This window comes from Pelophylax lessonae (assembly GCF_965119305.1).
Source record: "Pelophylax lessonae genome assembly, chromosome: 3".
NCBI lineage: Eukaryota > Metazoa > Chordata > Amphibia > Anura > Ranidae > Pelophylax > Pelophylax lessonae.
The window spans coordinates 666100029-666113953 of record NC_138770.1 but is presented as its reverse complement, the minus strand read 5'-3'; the positions used below and the strand labels follow the sequence as shown (position 1 = coordinate 666113953).

The 13925-nt window shown below is 44.1% G+C and overlaps 1 protein-coding gene across 1 annotated transcript in view; it reads right to left on the bottom strand.

Annotated features, from left to right (window-relative positions):
- LOC309550665 (uncharacterized protein) overlaps positions 1-13925 on the bottom strand; it is a 124045-nt gene that overhangs the window by 48565 nt on the left and 61555 nt on the right. Inside the window, 1 exon segment of the mRNA XM_082250999.1 lies at positions 785-1320. Coding sequence (XP_082107125.1) covers positions 785-1320 — 536 coding nt within the window.

The following is a 13925-nucleotide window of genomic DNA, read 5'->3' as shown; positions in this document are numbered from 1 at the left end:
TGTAGAAGTTCATTGTAGAAACTATACTATGTGATTTTGTTACTCAGGTGAGCTCTTGGGCTTCATGTGGTTGTTCATACCTTAGCTAATGCCCCGTACACACGCATCGATTATTGGCCGGGAATTTTCGGCCAACGTCCGATCGGCCGATTTTTCGGCTTGTTGGCATAATGCTTTTGACAACCGACTCCGACTTTTCGGCCGAATAAAATCTGGTGTGCAGGCTATAAAATTTTTGTTGGCCGTCAACACAACGGCCGATTTTCCGTCAGTCAGTACAGATTTCGGCAGACAAAAATCTGATGAGCAAGACTGGGCATGCTCAGAGAAGAAAAAACACACGGAAAGTAAACCAGCACATGACATCACTTCTGAAGTACATTTGTGTTGGCCGAGAAAATTCGTGTGCAGTCTAGGCACATTCCAACCAACAAAACACAACTCTGGACAAAAGTCGGACGATCGGTCGGCTGATAATCATTGCGTGTGTACGAGGCATTAGCCTTACATTTGTGCAAATAACATGTCTATGTGAAAGTTTTTTTTTAACCAGGCAATACAAAAATAGTTACACTGACAAATCCCTAAGACTGGTCATACATTTTACAGTTTCCTTATTCAATTTCCTTTAGATTTACCTTCAATTATTTAGTGCAAGGGCCTGATTGCATACAAAATTGAGAGTGTTTAGGTTTGACCTCATGTTATATGGAAAATTGAATAAGAAAATTGTATAGTGTATGTCCAGCCTAATACTTAAATTCTTGAGACAACAAGATCCTACCTGAGTAACAGTGGTGGAGGAGAGGGTGGACAGGTCATATTCCCAGCCCTGGTCACAGCTCTGCACACCAGATCCATTGATGGTCTCCTGGGATCTGTTGAGGATCAGGTGAGGCTGTGGTTGAGAATACATCTTACAGGAACTGAAGGTCCCATCTTGTTCTTGGGGGATGTTGATGAAGAGAAGGTCCTCTTGGCTCAGGTTCCCAGGGTTCCTCTGGGTAGAGATGGCACAGTGGTGGGGTGGCACAGCTGAGATGAAGACATGTTGTAGAAAGTGGAGTGGGATGATGAGTCGAGGGATACAAAGAATCAATAAAAGCATAACCTGAAATCTTCCGAATCCCCCGGCTTCAATGAGAAGATCATCAAAAGTCATTTTTCTGGAGGCAGTCACTGTGATGGAGGTTGATGAGAGAGGACTCATTATCTCTCTAAGGGATGAACACTGGTCAATGGAATTTAGGTGCAAAGACACCACAGGGACGTAAAAATAGGGCTTCAGTCGTGACGGTATCTCACACCTCTCTGTGGTCTCTTCAGAGTTTAAACTTGATCAGTTTTAGCCTGTAGACAAAGTCCAGCACATTCCTCCAAAGCTTTGAACCCAGGCGTTCCAAGTCGTGTAAGCTTCTTATTGAAATATTAGCAGGAGGTGCGTCCAGTCCTAAAGAAGTGGGTCTGAGAGGTTGTCCCGAAAGATAAGGCCGTTGAAATGTTTTGATGGACCAGAGCCTCCTTTTATTCTTTTATTTGCATTGTTCATAACTACGGGCAGAGAATTGATTGGATCTGGGGAGCTCATCCTGCACAATCATTTACGAAGAGTCAACAGGGGGTACTTGTGTTGTGATATAACCCTGACAAACAATTTCAGGGATGGTACAAGTAACCCAAAGACTTCCAGTCTGCAGACAGAAGTGTGAAGACACGCATGTTCATCTCAGATAAACAATGCACATCAGCAGCTTTGTACAGATTACAAAGGATCTTTGTTTCAGCTCATTTCAACCTTATTATTATTATTAAAAAAAATAATTTTTGCTGGGATGAAGCTTCTGAGAACATTTCTTATACTTAACTTCTCAGACAGGTGGTTTCTATACATCAGTCATGTAAATGGAAATTACATTTACTGTGTTAGGTGTGAAATGGAACAAATATGGGTGAAAACATGTGGATCCCATTTTGTAGTTCTGATTAGTGACAGAGGAGAAAGCGATTGTAAGTTTTCAGATACCGCGTCATGAGGAAGTCAGCTGTGTGCAAGAAAATGACTGCCTCTCAACATCACAACTTTACCTAAAAAAAAATAAAGCAATGTCAGGCATCCCTGGCCTTTTTAATTACTAACCTGCACCTTAAAGCGGAGTTCCGGGCACGAAAACTTTTTTTCAGTGAACATACCCCCGGGACAGTCAGGGCTAGTACATTCCACAATGGATAGCCTCTGATCTGTCCCGGTTCGCACTTACCTACAAGAAGAAATACTTACTTATAAAATTTCTTCCACAGCGTTGCCATCTCTCTTGTGGGCAGCTGAAGCCAGCGCGGTCCTCTTCTGCGTCCTCTTCCGCGTCCGCTTCTCCCAGAATGCGCCTGCACCGGCCCCTCTCGTCACTTCCGGTGCGACGCCGCATTCCTCCACAGCTTCTGGGCATGCCCAGAAGCTGTTTAGCGGGGAATTCGGCGTTGCCCCGGAAGTGACGAGCGGGGCCGGCGCCGTCGCATTGATTCCTGGGAGCGATGACGTTCAGCTCCCAGGAATCATCACAAGACAGGAAGTGACGGCGGAGCCGCGGCACCGAGGGAGGAAGTACAGAATAGGTGAGTATTTTCAATCTACAATTACAAGGTGAGTGAAAAAAAAAAATGCCTAACTATCCAATTCCTTTTCAGGTGAAGGAGACCAAGCGGATGGGCACAAGAAAAAAAGGTTGATTTTGTGCCCGGAACTCTGCTTTAAGGTACAAATGTACATCTGAGTGCCGGTTCACACTTCTGCGATGCGGGAACGCTGCGAATATGCATCGTGTTCCCGCATCGCATTCGCACATCTGGCAGGTCACACTGCCATATGCGATACGCAGGGGGTGTCAATTAAAAGTTAACGACACCCCCAGTTGCAATCGCATATCGCAGTGCGATCTGCAAGTTCGCACAGAATCGGATCGCACGAGTGTGAACCACTGTGCGATCCGATTCTGATGCGGCTCAAAAAATGCCTCATGTGCGAGTTTGCAAGTGTATGGCTGAACTCGCATCTGCACATCAGATCGCATGTAATTTAAGAGCAGTGCGCTCCGAATTAAATGCGATCTCGCAAACCGCAATAATGTGAACCGGCACTTAGTGTTCAGGTCCCAATTAGCTTCCATATATCCAAAATATAAGATACTAAAGAGGCGTAACCACCTATTAACCACTTTAAGACCGCAAAGGATTTGCCTCCTTAATGACCAGGCCCTATTTTGCGATTCGGCACTGCGTTACTTTAACGGACAATTGCGCGGTCGTGCAGCGCTGTACCCAAATGAAAGTGACGTCCTTTTTTTCCCACAAACAGAGCTTTCTTTTGGTGGCATTTGATCATCTGTGCAATTTTTATTTTTTGCGCTATAAACAAAAAAAGATCAACAATTTTGAAAAAAACAACAATATTTTTCACATTCCGCTATATGACATTCTAAAAAAAAAAAAGTTTAAAAATCTAAATTTTTTAACATTTTAGGCCAATTTATTTTCTGCTGCATATTTTTGGTAAAAAAAAAAATTGCAACACGCGTATTTTGATTGGTTTGCGCAAAAGTTATCGTGTCTACTAACTACAGGAACGATTTATGTCATTTTTATTGTTTTTTTTTTACTAGTAATGGCGGCGATCTGAGATCTTCTGCGGGACTGCGACATTGCGGCGGACAGATCGGACCCCTAACTGACATTTTTGACACTTTTGGGGGTACCAGTGACATCACTACAGTAATCAGTGCTATAAATATGCACTGTTACTGTAATAATGACACTGGCAGGGAAGGTGTTAACCCTATGGGTGATCAATGGGTTAAATGTGAGCCTAGGGGAGTGATTCTAACTGTGGGGGGGCGTGGCTTGTGAAATGACCATAGAGACATGTGATCCTATATAGAAGGATCACATGAGCTCTGTGATCATTTCAGGGAGTAGAATGGTCAGCTGTGTTTATAACAGCCGACTGTCCTTCTCTCTCAGCGGGGAGCCGCCCCCGGTGTGCCCTTTACCCCTAGCTTCCCGCACGCGACTGACGTAGACCTTCGTTGGTTTGCGCAGGAGAGTCACCCTGCAGCAGTAAAAAAGGCGGCGAGTGGTCGGGAAGTGGTTAAACCTTACATAATAAAGGAGAGATTCTTAGTTTGCGTATATTGTAGTACATGTTCAAGCATGCCAACTGCGCCAAAGTGATCCCACTCTGGCCAGTCCCTACTCTATCTTATAGGCTGCCAACCTTTTATTTGCTAAAATAGCGTACCCTTGAGAGTGTGGACATATAGCGCCAATATGGGGCAAACAGATACAGCTTGAGATTAAATGAGCTTTAGACCAAAGTCAAACAATTCTCCAGACAGCTAAATATCCCAAGCGCTCACTCTATCATGAATAGTAGGCGTGCTGCTCTCTTCAGATGGGGAAACTCCAAAGACTGAAAACACAAAAGAAAGGTGGCGCAAGCACCTAGATCAGGGATTCTCAAACTACAGCCCTCCAGTTGTTCAGGAACTACAATTCCCATCATGCCTAGTCCTGTATGCAGGGCCGGACTGGCCTACCGGGATACCGGGAAATTTCCCGGTGGGCCGACGGCCCTGGGGCCGCTTTAAGATAGGGCCGCAGTGCCGCTTTAAGCATTGGAGCCGGCCGCTGCATTGATTGGGGCCACTGTGATGATGGCTGCTGCAGGCTGCAGCCCCGCCCCCGGCCCCCGCTGCGCTCCAGAGTGAAGGTCCGTCTCTTTTACGTCAGCCGCTGTGAGCGGCATGATGTCACGGAGCGGCTGCGCGGCAGTGCATCAACTGACTGGCTGTGGCTGCAGACTGTCATGGCGCCGACGCCGATGATCCTTCCCACACAGACGAGACTTCACGCGCCAGCAGCATGATCGCAGGTGAGCCTGAGTCCTGAGACTCTTCAGAATCTTTTACATCCCTAGAAAAGGCTAATACCTTACTACAAACTGGGAATTTAATCAACTTCTTTTACTGCACTTCCTGTCTCTTACAAGTAAATTGTTCCATCACCACCCTAAACAAGTACCAGTGTTTGTGGAACTGAGGTCACACTGAGAGTTAGACAGACAGACTGAAGAGTGAAGAAGATTGACTGAGAGAGACTGAATGAGCGGCTGCGGAGCAGATGAGACAGCCAGAAAGAGTAAATGGGCTGGGGGGGGGGGGGCCTCATCCTCTTGCATTTGGGGGGGGAACAGCATATTAGGGCTGCTACTGCTAACCTCCCCCTCTCCCCCTAATACAATGCTGGCCTGACTTGCCCCCCCCTCCCCCTCATAAAATGCTTATCTGCCATCCCCCCCTGGGGCCCCCTCCCCCTAATACAATGCTGATCCCCCCCCCAAATTTAGGGGGAGGGGGGAAACAGCATTGTATTAGGGAGAGGGGGGTGGGGGGGTCATCATTTTATTAGGGGGAGGGGGGTTAGCATTGTATTAGGAGGAGGGCAACAGCATTGTATTAGGGGGAGGGGGGATCAGGATTGTATTAGGGGGAGGGGGTTAGCATTGTATTAGGAGGAGGGCAACAGCATTGTATTAGGGGGAGGGGGGATCAGGATTGTATTAGGGGGAGGGGGGTTAGCATTGTATTAGGAGGAGGGCAACAGCATTGTATTAGGGGAAGGGGGGATCAGGATTGTATTAGGGGGAGGGGGGTTAGCATTGTATTAGGAGGAGGGGAACAGCCTTTTATTAGGGGGGGGGCAGGGGGGTCAGCAGTGTATTAGGAGGAGGGGGGGATCAGCATTGTATTAGGGGGGTCAGCAGTATATTAGGGGGGTGGGAGGGGGATCAGCAGTACATTAGGGGGGAGTGGGCCGGGGGGGGGGGGGTTTGCATTGTATTAGGGGGAGAGGGATGCGGGTGGGTCAGCATTGTATTAGGAGGAGGGGGCTGGGGGGGGACTGCATTGTATTAGGGGGAGGGGGGATCAGAATTGTATTAGGGCCCCTAATACAATGCTGATCCCCCTCCCCCTAATACAATGCTGACCACCCTAATACAATGCTGTTCCCCCCCGGCCCCCTCCCCCTAATACAATGCTGATCCCCCCCCCCCCCAAACAGCTTTGTATTAGGGAAAGGGGGCCGGGGTCGGGGGGGGACAGGCATTGTATTAGGGGCAGGGGGAGTCAACATTGTATTAGGGTGGGGGGGATCAACATTGTATAAGAGGGGGAACAGCATTGTGTTAGGGGGAGGGGGACAGCATTGTATCAGGGGGAACTGTAACTCTAAACTGGTAACCTTTAGAAATGTTTAAAGTGTCGCCGATGGGGATTTTTAGGTACCAATGTTTGTCGCCATTCCACGAGCGTGTACAATTTTGAGCCCCGGTTCACACTTGTGCGTGTGCGGGGTTCGCATGTAATGTCGGAGCGCACTGCTCCGACATTACATGCGATCAGCTGTGCGGTGCAAGTTTAGCCATACAAACTGTATGGCTAAATTCGCATCGCTCCCGCAGCAAACACGCACAGGAGGCATTTTTGCAGCCGCATCAGGATCGGATCGCACAGCGGTTCACACTTGTGCGATCCGATCCTGTGCGAACTGCACGATCGCACTGCGATATGCGATCAAACTGGGGGTGTCGTTAAGATTACATTGACACCCCCAGCGTATCGCATATGGCAGTGTGAACTGCCGGGGGTGCGTGTGCGATGCGGGAACAGGCTGCGAGTTCGCAGCCTTCCCGCATCGCATCAGTGTGAACCGGACCTGAAGCATGAAATGTTGGGAATCTATTTACTTGGCGTAACATTATCTTTCACATTATGAAAAATAATTAGGCTAACTTTACTGTTTTCTTATTTTTTAATTTAAAAAAAGTGAATTTTTCCAAAAAAATTGCGTTTGTGAGACCGCTGCACAAATTTGGTGTGATAAATATTGCAACAATCTCCCTTTTATTCTCTAGGGTCTCTGCTAAAAGAAAATCTATAATGTTTGGGGGTTCTAAGTAATTTTGCAGCCAAAAAAAAAAAGATTTGAAATTGTAAACAACGTGTCGGGAAAAGGGCAAGTCCAGAAGTGGTTAAATTATGTTTCAGATATGAATACTTGATGACGTTGTGCTGGTTTGATGACGCAATGCTATGGGGCTGGTATGTAATTTTTTCCAGGGCTGGTTTTCATACCCAGTCCGGTGTTACCTACCCGTGAGAAAAACCTACCCTCGTCACTTCCGGTTGCACGGCACTGTTTGTAATGCGGCGTTTACATTAAAACAGCTGTGCTGCAATACGAGTGATCTCCACTCCTGTCCCGGTCACTTCCCTCATCTCGGCTACTAAATATAAAAGCGGCGGCGGGTGTATGAAAACATAAATCACGGAGCCGCCAGCCGCTTTTATATTTATTAGCCGAGATGAGGGAAGTCACAGGGAAAGGAGCGGAGATGACTCATATTGCAGCCGACATGTTTTAATGTAAGCGTGGCGTGGGTAGGTTTTTTTCACGGGTCAGTCATAATTTCCTACTAGTGCGCATGCCCACTTCTCAGCTCCTCGGCTGTTACATTAGGTTGCCGGTGCTGTGAGCATGCGCACTGCTGCGCTGCTCAGCTGTCCCTGGCCGGAAGTGACGAGGGTAGGTTTTTCTCACGGGGTAGGTAATTCTCACGTTACACCGGCCCTGCCTGTATGTGACTGTCAGAGTTTTACAATGCCTTATGGGATGTGTAGTCCTGCAGGGCTGTAGTTTCGGAATCCCTGACCTAGTGCATTACCCTTGGACACCTTCTAAAAATGTATTGAATGCCAAAAACATACTCACATGCCTCCTGAAATGCATTAGAGGTCCTAACACAGGGACATGTCCTTTCCACATGAGGTGGATTTGTTTTATGCGATTTTACCCTTCATGTTTGTGAGTATGTTTTTGGCATTCAATACATTTTTAGAAGATGTTCAAGGGTAATACACTAGGTGCTTGTGCCTCCTTTCTTTTGTGTTCAAAGTCAAGCAATGCACAATTGTAATGGATCAACCGGCACCCCGACTGAGTACCTCTGTTGACGGATGCTCCTAGTGCTTCCCGAGGGCTCCAAGCACTCCACCAGACACCATAACCACCTCAGACCCCACGAACCGCCGCAGCTTGGTTGGGGTCTCGTCGTCTCCTACCCACCCTGGACCTACGACAAGGCTCCAGGTTCCAGTGGGTGAACCTCTCTTTCCCCAGAGAGTGAAGCAGGAACAGGAACAAGCTGTTACAAGAGCTTAGTGATGATTCAAGGGAGTATGAAGAGCATAGCAATCCCTTGTAGCAGATTCCCCCAATAAGAGACAGGACTCTAGATTGAGGGTGAAGAAGAACTCTTTATTGAACAGTTACACAGAATTTATATACAGCATGGACTTCCCCCTCCTGATCATATTATCACACACAGGTCAGGGGTTGCATGATTACATTATCATATGCAGATTAAATTGTATACAGAAACAGAATTAACCTGAACTAATTATCTGGCCAGCTGGACAGAACAATGTGAGGTCATTAACATTTAACAATGGAATGGGTAGACTTTAACACAATACACATTCCATCTCAAAACAGACAATAGGAAAGACTGCAATGACAGTCTGTGTGTCTCCTTCATTGAAATACATGGAATACACATCAAGCAATGCTCTGACCATTTAGGTGTCACAGACTTCATGGCAACAGGCTATAAGTCTCACAGTGCAAAGTGGGACCAAATCCTCAAACTTCAGGAGGGGTATTGCTGACAAATATCACTGTCCCACTTGAAGCAATCCAAACCATTAAGTATCTGTCTTCAACTCATAGTGACGGTTAGTACCGTCACATATATGTACAGTGGGAAAATATACAAAGTTTAGGAGGGTGGAAAGCACAAGCAGCTAAAAATAGTTATCTTTGCACATAATCTGATGTGTTATTATTTTTTGATGAAGCTACAAGTTATTCTCACTCTGGTGTAACCTCTTATCTTTTTTTTTGGGAACACGCCTGGTTATGTGCATAGACAACAATTTTTTACTTGCCTGCACATACTCCTAATATATACAGTGCCTTGAAATTATATTCATACCCCTTGAAATTTTCCACATTTTGTCATGTTACAACCAAAAACGTAAATGTATTTTATTGGGATTTTATGTGATAGACCGACACAAAGTGTCACATAACTGTGAAGTGGAAGGAAAATGATAAATGGTTTTCAACATGTTTTACAAACACTGTAAATCTGTGAAAATTGTGGCTGCATTAGTATTCACCCCACTGAGTCAATACTTTGTAGAACCGCCTTTCTCTGCAATTACAGCTGCAAGTCTTTTTGGGGATGTCTCTACCAGCTTTGCACATCTAGAGAGGGACATTTTTGCCCATTCTTCTTTGCAAAATAGCTCAAGCTCTGTCAGATTGGATGGAGAGCATCTGTGAACAGCAATTTTCAAGTCTTGCCACAGATTTTTAATTGGATTTAGGTCTGAACTTTGACTGGGCCATTCTAACACATGACTATGCTTTGATCAAAACCATTCCATTGTAGCTCTGGTTGTATGTTTCGGGTCGTTGTCCTGCTGGAAGGTGAACCTCCGCCCCAGTCTCAAGTCTTTTGCAGACTCTAACAGGTTTTCTACTAAGATTGCCCTGTATTTGGCTCCATCCATCTTCCTATGAACTCTGACCAGCTTCCCTGCCTCTGCTGAAGCAAAGCATCCCCACAACATGATGCTGCCACCACCATGTTTCACGGTGGGGATGGTGTGTTCAGGGTGATGTCAATGTTAGTTTTCCGCCACACATAGCGTTTTGCTTTTAGGCCAAAAAAGTAAACTTTGGTCTCCTCTGACCAGAGCACCTTCTTCCACATGTTTGCTGTGTGCCCCACATGGCTTTTGGCAAACTGCAAATGGGACTTCCTATGACTTTCTTTCAACAATGGCTTTCTTCTTGCAACTCTTCCATAAAGGGCAGATTTGTGGAGTGCACGACTAATAGTTGTCTTATGGACAGATTCTCCCACCTGAGCTGTGGTTCTCTGCAGCTCCTCCAGAGTTACCATAGGCCTCTTGTTTCCTTTTCTGATTAATGCTCTCCTTGCCCGGCCTGTCAGTTTACGTAGACGGCCATGTCTTGGTAGGTTTGCATTTGTGCCATAATCTTTCCATTTTCAGATGATGGATTTAACAGTGCTCCGTGAGATGTTCAAAGCTTGGGATATTTTTTATAACCTTTATGGGTATTTGGCGCTGCCTATAAGTAATAATAACATATGAATCACAGCGTGATATATGTGGATATAAATAAAAATGTCAGTGTGGGTGACAATCTGTACAATTTATGTGAATAAATAAACACACATATAAAAACAGAGATAAATTAATAAAATCAACATATACAAAAAATGGGTAATGAATCCCAGTGATAATAATAAGTGCAATCCGGTGGTATATAAAAAACTGTTGGAATAAATAAAATAAAGGGCAAAGTGACAGATAGTATTATATCATGTGTAGTAGGTTAATAATACTGGGAAAATCGCAACAAATACAATATTGTGCAAAACAAAAGGTGATATATAGTAGCTAGTAAAATATATCGCATAAGTAATATCTGATAGCTAGCTTAAACATATACAGTAAAACCTTGGATTGCAAGCATAATTGGTTCCGGAAACATGCTTGTAATCCAAAGCACTCTTATATCAAAGCGAATTTCCCCATAAGAAATAATGGAAACTCAGATGATTCGTTCCACAACCATTTATTCATAAATCTTTCAGTTTATAGTCTATATACAAAGATTATAGCAATGTGATAACCATAAAGTGTCCATTCACAAAGGGCAGCCTCCACAAGGGGATTAGAAGCAAAATCCAGCAGGAGCTACAGAGTATAGAAGAGAAGAGAGGCGCCTCCAAGTGTAGCAATATGGTTACATTTTATAAAGTTACAACATTTAGCAACTCACATGGTTGATGATAAAGAGGCAGATCTAAGTATGCACTCATCCAGGGTAAAGCTGTGCACAGTCATAGACCATCTTCCGCTCAGCCGGCTCTCACCGCTGTCAATCTGCAATCGTGACCGAGAAGACTTCCCTGCAGTAAAGCGATCTGAAAGCGAGGCTTGAAGCACCCGTGGAGCAAAGTGTGGAAGGAGTGACATAGATGGCAGTGTGGATGATGGTCTATGTGGACAGCTTTACCCCAGATGTACCTGTTTTAAACATCAACCATGTGAGTTGCTAAATATTGTACCTTCATTAAATGTAACCATATTGCTACACTTAGAGATGCCTCCATTTAATACTCGGTTGTGACATGACGCAATACTTGTATATCAAGACATCGCTTGTATATCAAGTCAAAATTTATTTAAAAAATTTGCTTGTCTTGCAAAGCGCTCTCAAACCAAGTTACTCTCAAACCAAGGTTTTACTGTATATCAAAATGGCCAATAATGAATCGGTGAAGAAAGTGCAAAAAGGTGCCAATATTGTGCAAAGAAGCAATAAGTAAATCAATAACAATCAAGTGACTATTTAAAATTAGAAAGTCCTGGTGGCCAATTTTTTGTGTGATAAGAAGTAGTCCAAATAATAAAGGAAGATCCAGAAGAAATCGGTGAAAAAAGGATCAGTGGATGAATAAAATAAAATGGGTTTCAGGTGACCCCGTGGTGGGCAACAGCGCCGTTGCATCACTTCCGGTTCCGGACTGGTGGAACGCAGTGCGTTCCGGGACGCTATTTCCTCGCTTGAGATATTTTGTTATATTGTGAGTACCCAATCTTTTATTTAACTAATAAATCAGCTTTTACGGTATCACACTATTGGTTCCTTTCTTCTGCCCTGTATATACCATTGCCGAGTGGCCGGTCTTTACCTACGGATTTGGCACATATTAACATCCCCATTGGAGTGGACCTTAAAGATCCGCTTTACTTCGGTGACACCCGGGACCTCCAGGGACGGCCTCCATTACCACTAGGAGTGAAGGGAAGGAGTTCAAGCTACAGCTTAATACCCGCCCGATACCCCTGTGTGGGGTGGGTATTTCTGGTTAGTAGGTTATTTACTAGTGGGATCCCCCTGCACCTCACCAGTTGCCCACCACAGGGTCACCTGAAACCCATTTTATTTTATTCATCCACTGATCCTTTTTTCACAGATTTCTTTTGGATCTTCCTTTATTATTTGGACTACTTCTTATCACACAAAAAATTGGCCACCAGGACTTTCTAATTTTAAATAGTCACTTGATTGTTATTGATTTATTTATTGCTTCTTTGCACAATATTGGCACCTTTTTGCACTTTCTTCACCGATTCATTATTGGCCATTTTGATATATATGTTCAAGCTAGCTATCAGATATTACTTATGCGATATATTTTACTAGCTACTATATATCACCCTTTGTTTTGCACAATATTGTATTTGTTGCGATTTTCCCAGTATTATTAACCTACTACACATGATATAATACTATCTGTCACTTTGCACTTTATATTATTTATTCCAACAGTTTTTTATATACCACCGGATTGCACTTATTATTATCACTGGGATTCATTACCCATTTTTTGTATATGTTGATTTTATTAATTTATCTCTGTTTTTATATGTGTGTTTATTTATTCACATAAATTGTACAGATTGTCACCCACACTGACATTTTTATTTATATCCACATATATCACGCTGTGATTCATATGTTATTATTACTTATAGGCAGCGCCAAATACCCATATCTTTAACCTTTTTTATACAGTCATTTGATTGTAGCTTAGGGTAGGCTGCAGCCTTAATACCGGTGATATATCCGTTAGATACCCATAGCGCGGAAATTACTATTTTTCATTTTTTATAACCTAACCCTGCTTTAAATTTCTCCACAACTTTATCCCTGACCTGTCTGGTGTGTTTCTTGGCCTTCATGATGCTGTTTGTTTACTAAGGTTCCCCAACCAACCTCTGAGGGCTTCACAGAACAGCTGTATTTATACTGAAATTAAATTGCACACAGGTGGACTCTCTATTTACTAATTAGGTGAAGGCAATTGGTTCTACTAGATTTTAGTTAGGGGTATCAGAGTAAAGGGGGGTGGGGGGGTGAATACAAATGCACGCCACACTTTTAAGATATTTATTTGTAAAAAAAATGTGAAAACTATTTATCATTTTCCTTCCACTTCACAAACATGTGCCACTTCGTGTTGGTCTATCACATAAAATCCCAATAAAATATATTTACATTTTTTGTTGTAAGATGACAAAATTTGGAAAATTTCAAGGGGTATGAATACTTTTTCAAGGCACTGTATATACACTATATTGTCAAAAGTATTGAGATGCCTGCCTTTGCAAATACATGAACCTTAAAGCGGAGTTCCACCATAAAAATTTACTTTCCACCGCCCGTTAGCTTAAAAACACCTGAAAAAGAATTGGATAATTAAACATTTTTTTTTGTTTCACTTACCTTGTTTTTAATGAAAATATACTTACCTTCCTTCCGCTTCCTCCCTCTGTGGACACAACGTCACTTCCTCCTTGCATTGACTCCTGGGAGATGAGTGTCATCGATCCCAGGAGTCAATGCACCTGCACCGGCCCTGCTCAGAAGCTGTGCAGGGATGACGAGCTTGCATCGGAAGTGGCAAGCAGGGCATTCTGGGACTCCGATGTCACCGAAGAGGACACCAAAGAGGACGCTCTGGCTTCAGCTGCCCACACCTGAGATGGCAGCGCTGGACAAGACATTTTCAAGGTAAGCATTTCTTCTTAAAGGTAAGTGAAACAGGGGACAGTTCAGAGGCTTTCGTTGCCTAAATGCACTAGCCCTGACTGTCCCGGGGGTATTTTTAGGTAAAAATTATTTTTTTGCCCGGAACTCCGCTTTAA